The 15109-nt window shown below is 22.5% G+C and overlaps 5 protein-coding genes across 5 annotated transcripts; 2 read left to right on the top strand and 3 right to left on the bottom strand.

Moving 5' to 3' along the window:
* Window positions 1–422: 422 nt before the first annotated feature.
* On the bottom strand, window positions 423–3711 carry PVVCY_1102970 (cullin-like protein, putative; the record flags this gene model as incomplete). Its single annotated transcript, XM_008626080.1, has 2 exons — window positions 423–3301; window positions 3660–3711. The coding sequence occupies 2 exons, from the start codon at window positions 3709–3711 to the stop codon at window positions 423–425; spliced, it is 2931 nt and encodes a 976-aa protein (XP_008624302.1).
* Window positions 3712–5747: 2036 nt separating this feature from the next.
* Window positions 5748–6926, top strand: PVVCY_1102980 (phosphatidylinositol/phosphatidylcholine transfer protein, putative; the record flags this gene model as incomplete). The annotated part of the gene is made up of 3 exons (XM_008626079.1): window positions 5748–6368; window positions 6504–6662; window positions 6777–6926. The coding sequence occupies 3 exons, from the start codon at window positions 5748–5750 to the stop codon at window positions 6924–6926; spliced, it is 930 nt and encodes a 309-aa protein (XP_008624301.1).
* Window positions 6927–7284: 358 nt separating this feature from the next.
* Window positions 7285–9121, bottom strand: PVVCY_1102990 (CPW-WPC family protein; the record flags this gene model as incomplete). The annotated part of the gene is made up of 10 exons (XM_008626078.2): window positions 7285–7409; window positions 7497–7575; window positions 7661–7737; window positions 7858–7946; window positions 8041–8101; window positions 8257–8303; window positions 8403–8442; window positions 8529–8589; window positions 8755–8890; window positions 8997–9121. 10 exons carry the CDS (start codon window positions 9119–9121, stop codon window positions 7285–7287), a joined length of 840 nt encoding a protein of 279 aa, XP_008624300.2.
* Window positions 9122–10372: 1251 nt separating this feature from the next.
* PVVCY_1103000 (conserved Plasmodium protein, unknown function) lies at window positions 10373–12190 on the bottom strand (the record flags this gene model as incomplete). Its single annotated transcript, XM_008626077.1, has 1 exon — window positions 10373–12190. The coding sequence occupies one exon, from the start codon at window positions 12188–12190 to the stop codon at window positions 10373–10375; it is 1818 nt and encodes a 605-aa protein (XP_008624299.1).
* A 1752-nt stretch (window positions 12191–13942) lies between these two features.
* Window positions 13943–14836, top strand: PVVCY_1103010 (secreted ookinete protein, putative; the record flags this gene model as incomplete). Its single annotated transcript, XM_008626076.2, has 5 exons — window positions 13943–14035; window positions 14184–14246; window positions 14361–14500; window positions 14593–14666; window positions 14802–14836. The coding sequence occupies 5 exons, from the start codon at window positions 13943–13945 to the stop codon at window positions 14834–14836; spliced, it is 405 nt and encodes a 134-aa protein (XP_008624298.2).
* Window positions 14837–15109: the final 273 nt, after the last annotated feature.

Below are 15109 nucleotides of genomic sequence, written 5' to 3' on the forward strand. Positions count from 1 at the left end.
TACTCTACCTTGTCAATGTTTTTATTTTTTTTTTAATAAAAAACAAAAAAAATATTTTGTAATTTGTTCAAAAAAACTTATACAAATATTTCTTTATTTTTAATGATTTACATATTCCTATTTTTCGATTATTATGAACAAAAAATAAAAGGTTTATATTAAAGGGGTTATAGGCTTGTTTAAGTATATATAAAAATGTGATTATATTAATTTTAATTATATTTATTATTAGTGATTTTGTGTAACTAAACTAAAAGTAATTCACATACACACATTTTTGTAGTATAGACATATGTATATACAAATACGTGTAATATGGCATGGTTCATATTTATACTAAAAAAATAATCATGAATGAAAAATAAATGAAACAGACAGAGAAATATGTCTCATGAAAAATAAAAGGATACCCTCCTCATATTTTATAATTCGTAATGATAAAGATCATTTTGAAAAAATATAAATTCTCTATTTACCAATGAAGATACTCTATTTGTAATTTGTTCATTGGAAGAGATATTCATTTTTTTTTTAATATATTCACATATATTCATTTGTGACGCTTTTCCTTCTACTTTTAAAAATTTAACAATAGCTGCATCAATATGTAAACTTATATCTTCATTCTCCATATTTTCTTGTGTCAATGCAGGAATATTTGTATTGTCTCTATATGTTGTATCAGCATAATCTACTGCTAAATGTTTTTTTTTTGATTTAAATTGGGAATTAACCTTAAATGTTTTATTTATTTCATCATAAATTAAAATTTGTGTTTCATCATTAGAGTAAATAGATTTTAAATAGGATAATATATTATCAGTTGATATACCTGTCACATCGCTTAATTCATTTATTGTATACTCCAAGTTTTTATTAAATTGAAGTAAGCAAAGCGCTTGCATAATTGTTACAGTAATATAAAATTTTTTTTGTTTTTTTTTTTTGGAAAATGTGTCATTGCCACTTTCTGATTTATCATCATTCTTATTTGAATTATTTTTTTCAAGAAGTTGTAAAATGTCAGCTTGCCATCGTGCATATTCTTTTTTTTTGGTTATTCTACTAAAATTTACTTTTAATATGCATAACCCAAATAGAGGCAAAAAAGTGATATTTTTGGATTTATTATAGCGCTTATAATATTTAAGAAAATAATCATTACACATTTTTACAGATTCTGGGTATATTACACTAGTTTCGAGTTTATTATAATCCCAAATTTCATTAAAAATAATATTTACAAAATATTTTTTTTTTTTTAATAATTTTATTGAATTATGAGGCATTTCATTATAAAATCGTTTAACCATTTTTGATGTAATTTTCATATCTTTTAAAATACTTTCTATTTTTTTAGTAAATTGTTGGCCACATTCTTTTTTAAGAGTTTTAAAAACTTTAATATCTAATACTATGTTAAATGAATTGTCATTTATTAATCGTTTACACATAAAAATACGATAATATTTTTCAAATTTTTCTTTGTCACTTATATATTTAAAAAGGCTAAGTACAATAGTTACTATACTCATAATACACTTTCCAATATCTTGATACATTCTGAACAGCTTTTCAACTTTTTCTGAATGGTAATTCATATCAATTTTATCACCATTTGCGCTATTGTCATAATCCGAATAACTATATTGGCTATTTAATTCATTATCGTTTTCATCCCCAGATTCTTGATTCCCCTTATTATTAGAACCTTGATCGTTTTCTCCTTCTACTATTCCAACACTATCGGTATTACTTAAAAAATGTGGATTACTAATGTTATTTCGATATATTTTATTTTTTATTTTTTCACTTTTGATTTTCTTATTTAATATATAATATTTCCTAAGCTTATTTAAGCATGTGTTATACATCATCATTAAATTGTTTAGATATATGCTAAGTATAATTGGCATATATTTTTCAGCTTGATCACCTTTATTTAAAAAGTGCTCAAGTACTTCTTTCCATTTTTTTGTAAAAAAATATGAATATCTAAATGACATAATAATAATCCTATCAATATTTAATTTAAAATTTATTAATTGTATAAATTTATCATTTAATATATTTATATTATTTCGATTATTAATTAAATTATTAATTAAATCAACCCCTATAGATTCAACGGAGTTACAAAATAAATTACAAAATTCTTCAGTTATATTTAAATTTAGAGAAAATAAATATAAAATTCTTAATGAATCATATTTTTCATTAATTATACAATAATCTATATACTCTTTTTGATATAATATATCTTTATGGTTTACTATTAAAAGTTCTTTTAACATATTTAAAATAGCTATTTCTGTTTCTTCTTTTAAAAATTTACGACATCTCATTTGTTCATGACATAGATAATTCTCTAATTCATTTGGAAAATTATATAATCGATTATCTATGGTTTTATTTTTTTCATTTATTAATAATTGATTACTTTTTTTAACCCTATTTTTAAAGTATTCATATGTTTCATTTTTATACACTTTTTCAAATTCTTCATACATTTCTAGAATGTCTATTATTCTTAGTACAGTAGAAAGTAGTTTCTCATTTATTTTTGTAGGATTTTCTTTACAAACAGAATTATTATCATTTTCTTTTTGATCAAAGTTAATTTCATTAATCTTATCAATTTGCCAATTTCCATGAGAATAATTAATAAATTTATCATTACCAATTTGATCATATTTTATATTGCCTAAATTTTTATTATCTATATTTATAAGCATGTTTTTTGTGCTTTCATCATTATATATATTCATACATACATATTGATAAAATTTGGTTTCACAATAGATTTTATCCCACTTTAAATATTCAGAAGTACTTGATATTATACTATTTTTTATTTTTGTAAAATCATGAGTATACTTTTTCCATATTTCAGTAAATATATAAGAAGGAGTATCAAAATTCACAGATGTAATTTTATTATACGAGTTAAATGATTCTAATACATCTTCTAAATGAACTATAACTAGCGAAAAATTATTCCATATATGGACATAATAATTTAAAAATTCTTCCGCATTTTTAAATTCATTATTATTTATTTTAGTTTCTAAATCGTCAAAAAATGTGATTGTTTTGTCTTTACATTTATTTTCAATTGTTTCACATATTAATCTATCACACTCATAAAAAACAAAAAAATCGAATAAGTTTTTAATTATAAATATATTTTCACTATCTATCTTTAACTCTTTAAACGGTAAAAAATCGAAACAACTTTGGATATATTCTTCAAACTTTCTTAAGCTACTCGAAAATTGCTCATTGTCTATGTTAACATTTTCTATAAAAATGAAAAAAAAAAAAATAATAATTCCACTACATTGTTAGAACAATTAATATATACATACGTAAATTCATCAGCAAATATGTTATATGTATATATATGACTGTTAATTCATTATTTTTTTTATTCTTGATATATAACACGAAGTTATATTGCATGAAAAATGGTATGATATACCACCATTCAAAATAAACACATTTTAATGTATTCCATTAATATATGGAAGCAATATATAATAGCAATTTGGCATGCTTTTATATATTTGTTTTTTCATGTATATTTTTTTTAATTTGGTGTGTAAGGATGTATAAGCTCACACATATGCATAAATGTAGTCGTATGATTATAATTGTACCTTTATTTTTAACATAAAAAACTGGGAAATTTTTAAAAGCACTTGGATCCATTTATTACTTTTTTTTTTTAATTTGAAATAATTGAATATCTTAATTAGGCATAATTATAAATATTATATAAATTTTTTATTATCAAAAAGATGAAATAAAAAGAAGAAAAATCTGAAAAAAATATTATGTTACTTTATATATTCATCTTAATGTTTCCCATTTCATACAAATAATCTTACACATGCATATAAAAGGCCATATTTATACTTCATGAAACAAATTATGTTTCATTCATATATAATAAACACTTGTTCTATATTTAGGATAATTCCTAAAATTTATATTATTTATATAATATCAATATTGCTTTAAATAATATCAAATGAAATATGATGGTGTATTTTCTTTATTACTTGCATCTATTGCAAAAAAGTAAAATAAAACAAAGATTAATGAAATAATATTATATATAAAGTGTATTTTCTACCAAATGTTATACAGGTATATATAAATTAAATGCTGATTATTATTAAAAGCTATTTAAGGAATAATAAAAACAATACATATTTGTAGTTAAAAAATTAATAAATGGAAGATTATAAAAATATTTTTACGGGTTTGTATTACCAGCATTCTAAATTTATTTATAATAGAAAAAAAAAGAAGCATATGCGAACATTTTTAATTAAATAAATATATATATGCAATTAACCGAATTGTATTTTTTTTTAAATATATGTCAACCCCTATTTTCTCAGACTTCCTATTATAGCAATATGAATTATTGATATAAATATAAAATATAATATTTTAACAATACAATATTATTATAATAGGAAGAAATATATTTTTAAAAGGTATTTTTATAATTGCTTCCTTCATTTTAAGGTGTTTCAATTTATTTGTTTGTATATACATAATACACAAATATATGATATATAATATACAATACATATAATTTTTTTTACTCACAAAGCGTATTTTTCCTTTTTATTTTATATTTAATTTGCTATTCTTTCTGGCTTCAGTCGATACGCAATTTCATTATCCATTTATTGATTTATTTTCCTATTTGTTTTATAATCGATTTATTTTTATTTACATTTTTTTGTATTTTTCATCTTATTTACTTTATGTTTAAATTTTGTTTTTTCCTCATATTTACAAATACACAATCTCATATATCATTAACTGAATGTAATGCATAAAATGTTTTGGGAATTTTTTTAAGTTATATGTAATTAATTTTTATTATATTTTGTTTTTTATAAGTTGATTTTGGCCACAGTATATTATCTGTTATTTTTAACTGTACCTTTATTATTATATTTAAATGTTTGTGTCTTAATTATAGTACGGTGTAAAAAAAGGCAACATGCATATATTTTCCTTTTTTATATATTTCGTCCTTTACACATTTCCTATCATTCATACTCAATAAAAAATTGTATGAATGTAAAATTATTTATTTTAATAAAAATGAATTATATATGATTGTAGCTAACATCGAGGGTGTTGCTTTAATTTATTTTATTTTCCCGTGAGTTTTTATCCATTAATTTTAATTACCGATTTGTATTTTATGTGTAAATATATTTTTTTCATCGTATTAAATATAAAAAAAACAGAAAATCGTGCACCTCACTTTTGCTAGTTATATATTATTTCCAATTTGATTAAACATTATAAGACAAAAAAATTAAATAACATACATTTCAAATTATGTTATATTTTTTGTTCAGTACCAAGATACTTTTTCATTGATTTCACAATTTTAATAATTATACTAAACGCTTTAAACATAATAAAGGGGGCATTCAAATACAAATACACATGTGTTGGTGTGTATAAGGAAATGAGATGAATAAATAAGCAGTCAAATTCGAAACTTAAGTGAACAAAATATATGATAGATGAATTAATTTGCGCATGTGCATGTGTGTAATAGTTTTGATCTATAAAGTAGATGGAGATAAAAATAAACACCTCTAAAAATATTTAAGACAATACATACTTCCATATGTATATATATATATGTGAGATAACCACATAAGATAATATCCAGTTAAAATACTCCAAAAAAAAAAATAAAGAATATGAGTGCTGAAGATGTACAGTTTCTTAAGCTTGACACACTGGCAAAACGATTTGAGGAAAAAATAAATACCATAAAAGGATTATTAAAAGAAAAAAATATAAAAATAGAAGAATCACTTTTAATTAGATATATTTTATCTTATGGAGACAAAACAGATGAACTAGTTAATGCAGTTACAAGAGCTGTTGAATGGAGAAAAGAAAATTTAGAGCCAATACTAAAAAGTGATAAATTACATTTTAAAGGTGATGATATTATATTTCCGATTCGAGTTAAACCATATTATTTTTTAATACGAAAAACATTAGCAGCATGTCCCCACAAATATGCTATAGACAACCAACCTGTTGTTATTGGCCGATTAAAATTATGTAATTTTACATTTTTATTAGATAATGTTCCTGAAGATATTATAATAGACTATATTGTATATTCAAATGAACACGAATATACAATATGTAATAAGCAAAGTAAAAAGTACAATTCTATATGTAGAACATATAGATTTATTGATTTAAAAGGTTTTGCCCTTAGACAATTTGACAAACGATTTTTAAAAATTTTTGCAAGTACATCAAAATTATCTGAATTTCTTCACCCCCAACTAGTTTTCAATACAGTACGTATATATGAGCTTTGTAATATTTTGTTATTTTACATTAATTCCATGAATTGGATATTCTTAGCATACATACATATATACAAATATGTTTAATCTTCTTTATATATGTATTATTTATTTTTTTTTATTCAGTACTTAATAAATGCTCCATCCTATATAAGGATTACAATTGAAACATTAAAGGCCTTTGGGATTAGTAGAAGAACCTTAAATAAGTTGAGAATACCCAAAGTGATAGAAAACGTAGAATCTGCAGATTGCGAATGGTTCAATACGATAGTGAATAAAAAAGTAAGCTTTATATAATAAATGAAAAAAAAATAAATTGATTAAATGCATGCACATTATGCTTCAGGAATATTTTTGATCATGGTTATTTATTAATATATTTTTTTCCTTTTGAAGGATATACCGTCATATCTCGGTGGATTGTGTAAGTGTAAAAATGGATGTATACCTGGATTCAAGAATGATCAAGAATGTATGGAAGAATTCAACTTAGAGGATGTAAAAGCAGAAATAAAAAAACAACTTTCAAAAATAAGCAATTCCTAACATAAGCTATTCCGAGCATAACAATACAAATTCCCAAAACAAAGATATACAATGAAATGTTAACTTGGGATAAATATTATTGTGCCTACATAATAAATTATTTAGATTTTGTTATTTTATTTACTTTAATTTTATATTCAATTTTGTTATTTTGATTTATTTTTTACATAAACATTAATGTATACAAATTATCCGCCATTTTATAAGCTTTGATTTTTTAATATACAAATATATTTGTGAAAATAATAGATTTAAGGATATTTTTAATAATAAATTTTAACATTATTTAATTTTATTAAATATTGATTTTTAAGAAGAAAATATAATTTCGCTTTTTAATAAAAAAAAGAATAAAAAATTAATGAACAATTTTTAGAACGTGTCCATTTTCTTCTACAGGACCCCCAAATGAATATGTTGGGGTTTTTATTTCCTGGCCATTTTTGACAAATGATTTAGCCAATGCACTCCATTCAGCGTCACCTGAATAAGACCAAAATGTGTGCAAGAAATGTAAAAGAAAAATTTTAATATAAAAAATATTTAAGACTTATAATTTTTTTCTTTTACAATCATTAGCCCATCTAGCTCGATGCTCATAATCATAATTTGAAAAGTCCATAGCTGGTGAGCATTTCCCAACATAGTCCTTTAGCAAAAAAAAATAATTCATGGTATATGGTTATTTCCTTATTTATTATCAAAATGAAACATTGGAGAAATATAGTTCTTACTTCAGGTGCTATGCATAAGCTATTTCCTACGAGGGTCCATTTGAATGGACACTTCCCCATAATCTTTAACTTTGGTGCTTTTGCAAGAGAAAAAATAAATATTTAAATTAAAATTATTATATCAAATATGATTTGTTTATTATATTTTTTTCAAAGGTGTGTGATTTGTTATCATGTTTAATATTATATTGTCTTACAATTTATGCATGGCCATTGTACTTCACATTTCCATGCGAACAGCTCTTTATCGACATCTTTACTATTCGAGAAGTCTATAGACCTACACCTACAAAATAATATAATAAAGTTTATGGGATAAAAAAATGTACATATAGCATATATTCATTTAAAATAATTAATAACAATATTCCAAAACTAACTGTCCTTCGTATGTTTCAGGAGGAATACAAAGACCAGTATCATATTCCGATATTTTCCATCCTTTAAGAAAAAAATTTTATGTATATTTGAAAACTAAATATAGAAATGTATGCAATACTTATTTATACATAAACACTATATAGGTCTATTTAAAGCTGTAAACATAATTTTGACCATATATATGTAGTGTTTCATTATTTATATTTTTTTTAAACCTAAAGGACATAAATTAGAATAATCCCTTCGGCATTTTCCAATATACCTAAATGTTTTATAATATAAAAATAAATAATTCATTGAAGTGAATTTGAACTATGAGAAATATGGTAAAAATAAATATTTTTTTTAGTATTTTCCAAACCATAATTTTTTTAATCTCTCTTGAATTATTCTGTAAATCTCTGAAAAAAAATAATATAATTATACAAATTATGTAACAATACAAACTGGAATATAAAAAAAATAATGTTGAAAACAATATATAGACCTTTATCCAAGATATTTTCTATTTCAGAATTTTCAAGATCAATTGTTGCTTGCTCCTCAGCCTTTAAATTAAACGATGGTGTAAAAATAAAGATGAAATGAATTGATATATAACCATTTGATATTTATCAAAAAATGATCATTTTTGCATATCTATAATTTATGCCTTATTTATATATATGAGAAATAATGATCACACACTGATATATACTTATATACATACGCACCTGTTCAAGACTTTCATGGGCTAGGTCATTAAAATCAGACCCACCTAAACCCTCGCTTTCTTCATCGTCGTCATCGTCATCTTCCTTTTCGTTATCAATTAATTCATTATTAATTGCATTTAATTCTTCCATATCCCTATATTTGTTAATTAAAACATTGTAAATACCCTTTTTACAATTTTTGGATAGACATATATAAAAGGAAAAGTATACATATGAGAATAATTTAGTTTTCTGATTACTTTGATATGTCTTTATTCTCCTTTATAGTGAGACGACTAAATCTGGGGGATTCGTAACCATTAGACAATTTTAAACAAATTATGAAGATAAAAAAAAACAGAAAAAAAGGTGAAGCACCTTTCATTTTAAATGAGAACAAAAAGATGATGTGTTTTAAAGTTTTTATTCATAAGGTAGTGTATATATATAATTATGCATATTCACTTATGTGAAGACTTTATTTATATATTAAAAACATTAACAATTCATCAATTAGTGTATAATAAACATTACACAATAATATTATTATAAAATTCATCTATTTTTCGAATTCTCGTACACATATACACTTATGTATTGTTGTAGTTTATTTATTTAAATGTTATAATATTAAAAGTGTCTACACTATGGACAAAACGATAAAATTGTAGAATGGAAAATGTGTATATACATCAAAATGTAACAACCTATATTTCCATTTAAATAATTTTATTCCTTAAATTTTGAATTTTTCATATTCCCTATATCTTGTTGTTTTTTTTATTATTCGTTCGAATATTTAAATATATTTAAAAAAAAGTAAAATATAAATTTATTTAGCTCTTGAAATATGATTTGCTAGCTAAGACTTAAATTATTATGGTGCCTACACACCTACCATTGTTACTATTATCACTACATTATTACTACATTTATTATTTTTATTGATTAATGGCACAATTGAAATATATTGCGCAAAAATAAAACATGAAAAAAATTATAACGATAAACAAAATGAATTTTAAAATAAAACATGCTCAAATTATTCACTTTCATATTATATGTATGTGAAATATAACAATAAATAAATGTGTAAAAGATTACCATTTATTAAATGAAAAAACAATATCATTATCAAGATATATTAAGGTGAATATATCGGGTTCAGTTTTATCACCTTTAATATATTTTTTATGTCTAATATTCTCTACATATTAGTTTTAAAAAAAAAAGTAATTAAACTAAATGAATGAAGAAAATGTATAACATACTAAATAAACATAAACATAGAAAAGTATAAAAGCGAATTAAAAGAAGGAATTAAATGGAATAATTATTTATATTAATTAAATAAACGGTTAAACGACAAATCATATAAAATAATAATGTCCTACGTCTATGTAAGAGGATTGATGCTGAATAACTAAAAAAGAGAAATCAATGTAACGAAATAAAAATTAGACCAAATAATATGTTTGAAAAAATTATATAGAAATATGCATATTATTTTACTTATTTCGTATTAACCACCAAACAAAGTATTATAGCAACTGTTTTTATTAAAGTAAATTAGTAAAATAATAAAAAGGTAAACAACTTTTTCGAATGATTTTCATTTGGTGTCAATTTCATTTAATTATATTTGCTTGTTCTTTTCTCTACACATGCTTGTTTCTTGAATTATTTCGGGACAAATAAAAATACTGTCTGGAATATGAATAGTATTTGGTTCGTTATAAGAATCACATTTATTCATATAAAAGCGTTTGAAATTATTATCACTATCACTATCGATACTATTTAATTTTGTATTGCTGCTAAAAGATTCGTTAAAATCTGTACTAGAATTGTGCGCATTGCTGTAATAACATATACTATGATTTTTATCCGTACTTTTTGTTTCATTCGGCTTATTATTTTTATTTTCTTCATTATTACATACTGGAGGAACATATAGATATAATAAATTTTTAAATAATTTATCATTAACTTGAGAATCACATTTTTCAGAAAAGAAATATTTAAATGCTGTAATAAAATCTTCATTCATAAAATCAAAAGAAAAAGCTGCTTTTTTATTACACTTTTTAGCATTACTTAATAAAATATGCGAACTTGAGGTTTTATAAGAATCATTTTCGAAGTGAAATATTAAAATTGAACAACATATTGATTTTATTGAATTTATAACATGCTTTATATCAAAAGTATCTTTCAATATTCTTTTCATTAATGAACAAGGAATGGTTATATCTTCGGCTGGTAAAGGGTCGGAATGTTCGGTATAAAAAAAGGACATATTACATGGAATTATTCCGTTATAGAACTGGTAACTTGTAACATTATTATAATCATCATCTGTACTCATATTGTTTCCGTTTTTCATACTATTTCTACATATATTATTTTTAGTATTTATATGCTGTACTTTTTTGTTATTAGGGGATTCTTCATTTTCCCTCCCTTTTTTACCATTGTTTCGGTTGTTATTATTTGTCTTTTTTTTGTTTTTTTCTATTTTTTCACTTGATCTTTTACCAGTTGTATTATAAAATTGCTGTTTAGTAATCTGCCCATCATCGATTACAGATTCGTCATCAATTATAACCTCTTCATCGATGCTTGTATGGACATATTCATCAAATATGCCTTTATGAGTCATTTCATTATCTGCTTCGCTGTCTTCTAATATAATATCATTAGTATTATTATCATTATTATTTGGTGTGTTCGTGTTAATAATTTCAATAAATTGGGGTTTGATAAGTATTAATCCCCCCAACGTCCCATTTTCTCCATATACTTCTTCCAATCGATTGACCACCTCTATAGCTGGACTAGCCAAAAATTCATAACACATTATATAAACGTTACTATATGGTATTTTTAAAAAATTAAAAATAAATTTTAAAATAGTAAACGCATCATTTACGATTGATACTGATTTCTGCTCATAAACATCAAAGCTGACACCATACCCCGAATATTCCATAGCAATTATATTTAAATTTAACTTTTTATGCAAGGCGTTTACAGTTGGAATTATCATTCCTAAGTCTTCATTAAATTTATGTAAATACAATATGATTTTATCACTCCTTGTTGATTTATCAGCATTTAAAAAAAAAAAGGCACATGGGATAGAATCAGTTCTCATAGGCTCTGAAAAATTTAAACTCCTTGGTACCCATCCTAGTAAATTTTTAAAGTCATTGCTCGTGTAGGAACTTTCTGGAAAATATACATCATTTGAGCAATTTTCTTCTTCATAAAATTTTATTTCTTCATCACTGAATTGATAATTTGTAAACATTCCAGAAGGATTTTTCTTATTTATTAGAGATGTGAAGGTACTGTATTTTAAATCAATCAAACTAAGGCATTTTCTTGTAGCTTCCTTTATCTCATTTTTCTTTTTCTTACAATTTTTTATAACGTTTTCCTTATCAAACATTTTCGCATTTTATTTATGCAATAATTTCTATAAGCTTTGATCAGGGTATATAATATATACAGACATGCTTGTGTATTATATATTTATGTATAGTGACCGCACAGGACAAAATATATATACACACATGTAAATAAATAATAATATATATATGCAATGAAGGAAACATACAAAGCGGAGAAGTACAAAGGTGCAAAAAATTACATTTAAAAAAGTTAAGCTATATTTAATATTTATATATAGCTAAATCTTCATCAAAATATACATTATTTACTTATTTAAAAATATACATATACTGTTAATATATATAATGGCATCATATATAACAATAGAAAAATTTAATTATATCACTAATAAAAATACATGTGAATAAAAATGCAAATTTATATCTGAGGAAACAGGAAGCGTGGCCTTTGGACTCTATATATTAAAATTTGTTCCTCTATTTTCGTTTTTGTTTATTTTCTTTTATTATCTTTTATTATCTTTTATTATTTTACTATTTATTATATATTTTTGGAAAATAGGAAGTTTATAAATGTGTGTGTAAAATAGTAAAATATATTTTTGTGTTAATAATCCTATGTAAATAAATTTAAAAACACAAATGGCGCATTTATTTTATACGCACAAAGCAAACAATCGATATATATTTATTTTTTTATAACGTCATTTTCCAGGAAATGAAAAATTAAAACATAATTAAGCATAGTATAAATGCTAATAAAATAAATAAAATTTTATTAATTTTTAACGAATATAATGTACATGTGTAATTCATATATTTAACATATGCATAATAAAAAATATATGTAATCAAAAACTCTATAAACTTATAATGTTGTTTCCAAAGGTTACTATTTTTATAAAAATTTATACATTTTTTTTCATATTATATTTACCACTTGGATATCATTTTTTTTGTTTTTCATTTGAGTAATTTATGGAGAAAAATATTTAATATATTAAAATAAAAATCACAAAAATCTTAAAATAAAACTTTTATTTTTACATGTTATTGCTCGACTTTCTGTAAACAACAAAAAAAGGACCTATAGAAAATAACCAAAATATTGTTTAAATATAAAAATTTACATAAAAATATTTCCATTTATGTAATTTTTTAAAGTTCTTCATATGAACATTTTTTTTTCAATTCAATAATTTTATAAAATAAATTAAAATATAAAGTTATAAATTTTCAAAACTTAAAAAATCGAACAAAATTGAATCTTTGTAGTATTTGGTATATTTTGTATATGTAGACAATTATGTATAAGGGATATAATGGTATTAATTAATACATATAGTATTTATTTACTCTTATTTAATTGATTAATCAATTATTTAATTAATTTTATATGTACTTTTTTTTATGTACAAATAGCTATATAAAGGTAAAATATTTCCAAAAAAAAAAAAAAATATGCATATAATGGCTAGATTGAAGCTGTATTTACACTAATTTTTTTTTTTTGCAACCGATTATTTCAAATGTATAAGGATATAATGTGTTTTTGTGAGAACAATGGAAATATAGTTGTTCAACCAAGTTGAGTAAAGGGAAATATATGTGAAATGGTTTAATATTTTTACAATTTATTTTTAAAAATAGAAATAATATCCTAATGTATTATATAATAACTGTCTTCCATATTTATAAAATATAATATCTTGCACAGTGTGTGTGAATATAAATAAAATATCATAAAATTTGTATTTTTTTAAAATCAACTTTTGAATATATTAAGAGAAATGAAATACTTTTTTGTTTCAGCCTATTTGTTTTTTTGTTGTTTTCTCTATAATAATTTTGTTCTAAATGAAAAAATTATTCCCATAAGCCCTGTATGTCTAAAAATTAAATATATAATAACTCTAATAATTTACAAACATCATTTACTGAAATTATGAATACTAATCCCATTTTAACTTTCCAATAAATGCAATATTTATATTTTACTTTCTTAATTAAACATATACACTATTTGTATAGGCTGGCCGCAATAAGTTAAAAAAAATTACAGAGCGCGATGACGATTTCAAAATAAACATACATGTAAAAAAATAATATAATATGCATAATCATAAATAAAAGTGTATCTTCATTTTCAAATTATGATATTAAAGTATGTAATTAATCATCACATTATTCTTTAATTCTACAATTAAGGCCCCGGTTGAAGATACAGAAGAAGTACTTGAGTCTTTGGATTCATTAATGAGGGTCGAAGAAATTCAAAGAAAAGTCGATGAAGAAGAGTTTATGAACACTAAACAAAGATTACTAAAAGTTCACAAAAAAAGAATTCAGTATGTCTATACAAATATTATAATAATGTTAATAATTGTGTAAAAAATTACAATTCACAACTTTTTATATAATTTATTTTAAAATACTACAGGGATATTCTTTCTTTAGCATTTGAGCCTCTTCATGATTTGTTGCCAAATCCATTACAATATTTAATCACTAAGGGTAATTGAGAAAAGGGAAAAGATATAATAAAATTTTAATATTATTTCATGTGTTAAAATGCTTGTAGTGTAATATATATAATATGACCAAATGGAATCTTTGTGATTATTTGTTTGTTTCATATAATATTTTTAGATGTCCATTCGTATATAAAGAGTTTGGAAGAATAATTGAAGGAAAAAATAGGATTTCTTTTTGATAATGATTGCATATATGCTCAATATAAACATTTGAAGCTATAAACCCAATGAAAAGCAAAACTAGCTCACAAGAAAGAGATGAACAATGTTTCTCTCTCTCAAAAAAATAATTTGTTTGTCTCATTATGAAATATATAATGTGTATAAAATTTAAAAAATTTAAGTTTTATTTTTGACATAAAATTATTTCATGATAAGAAATTATATATTGTGAAAATCTACGTATAGTTATATTTTCGTGAA

This window comes from Plasmodium vinckei (assembly GCF_900681995.1).
Source record: "Plasmodium vinckei vinckei genome assembly, chromosome: PVVCY_11".
Taxonomy (NCBI): domain Eukaryota; phylum Apicomplexa; class Aconoidasida; order Haemosporida; family Plasmodiidae; genus Plasmodium; species Plasmodium vinckei.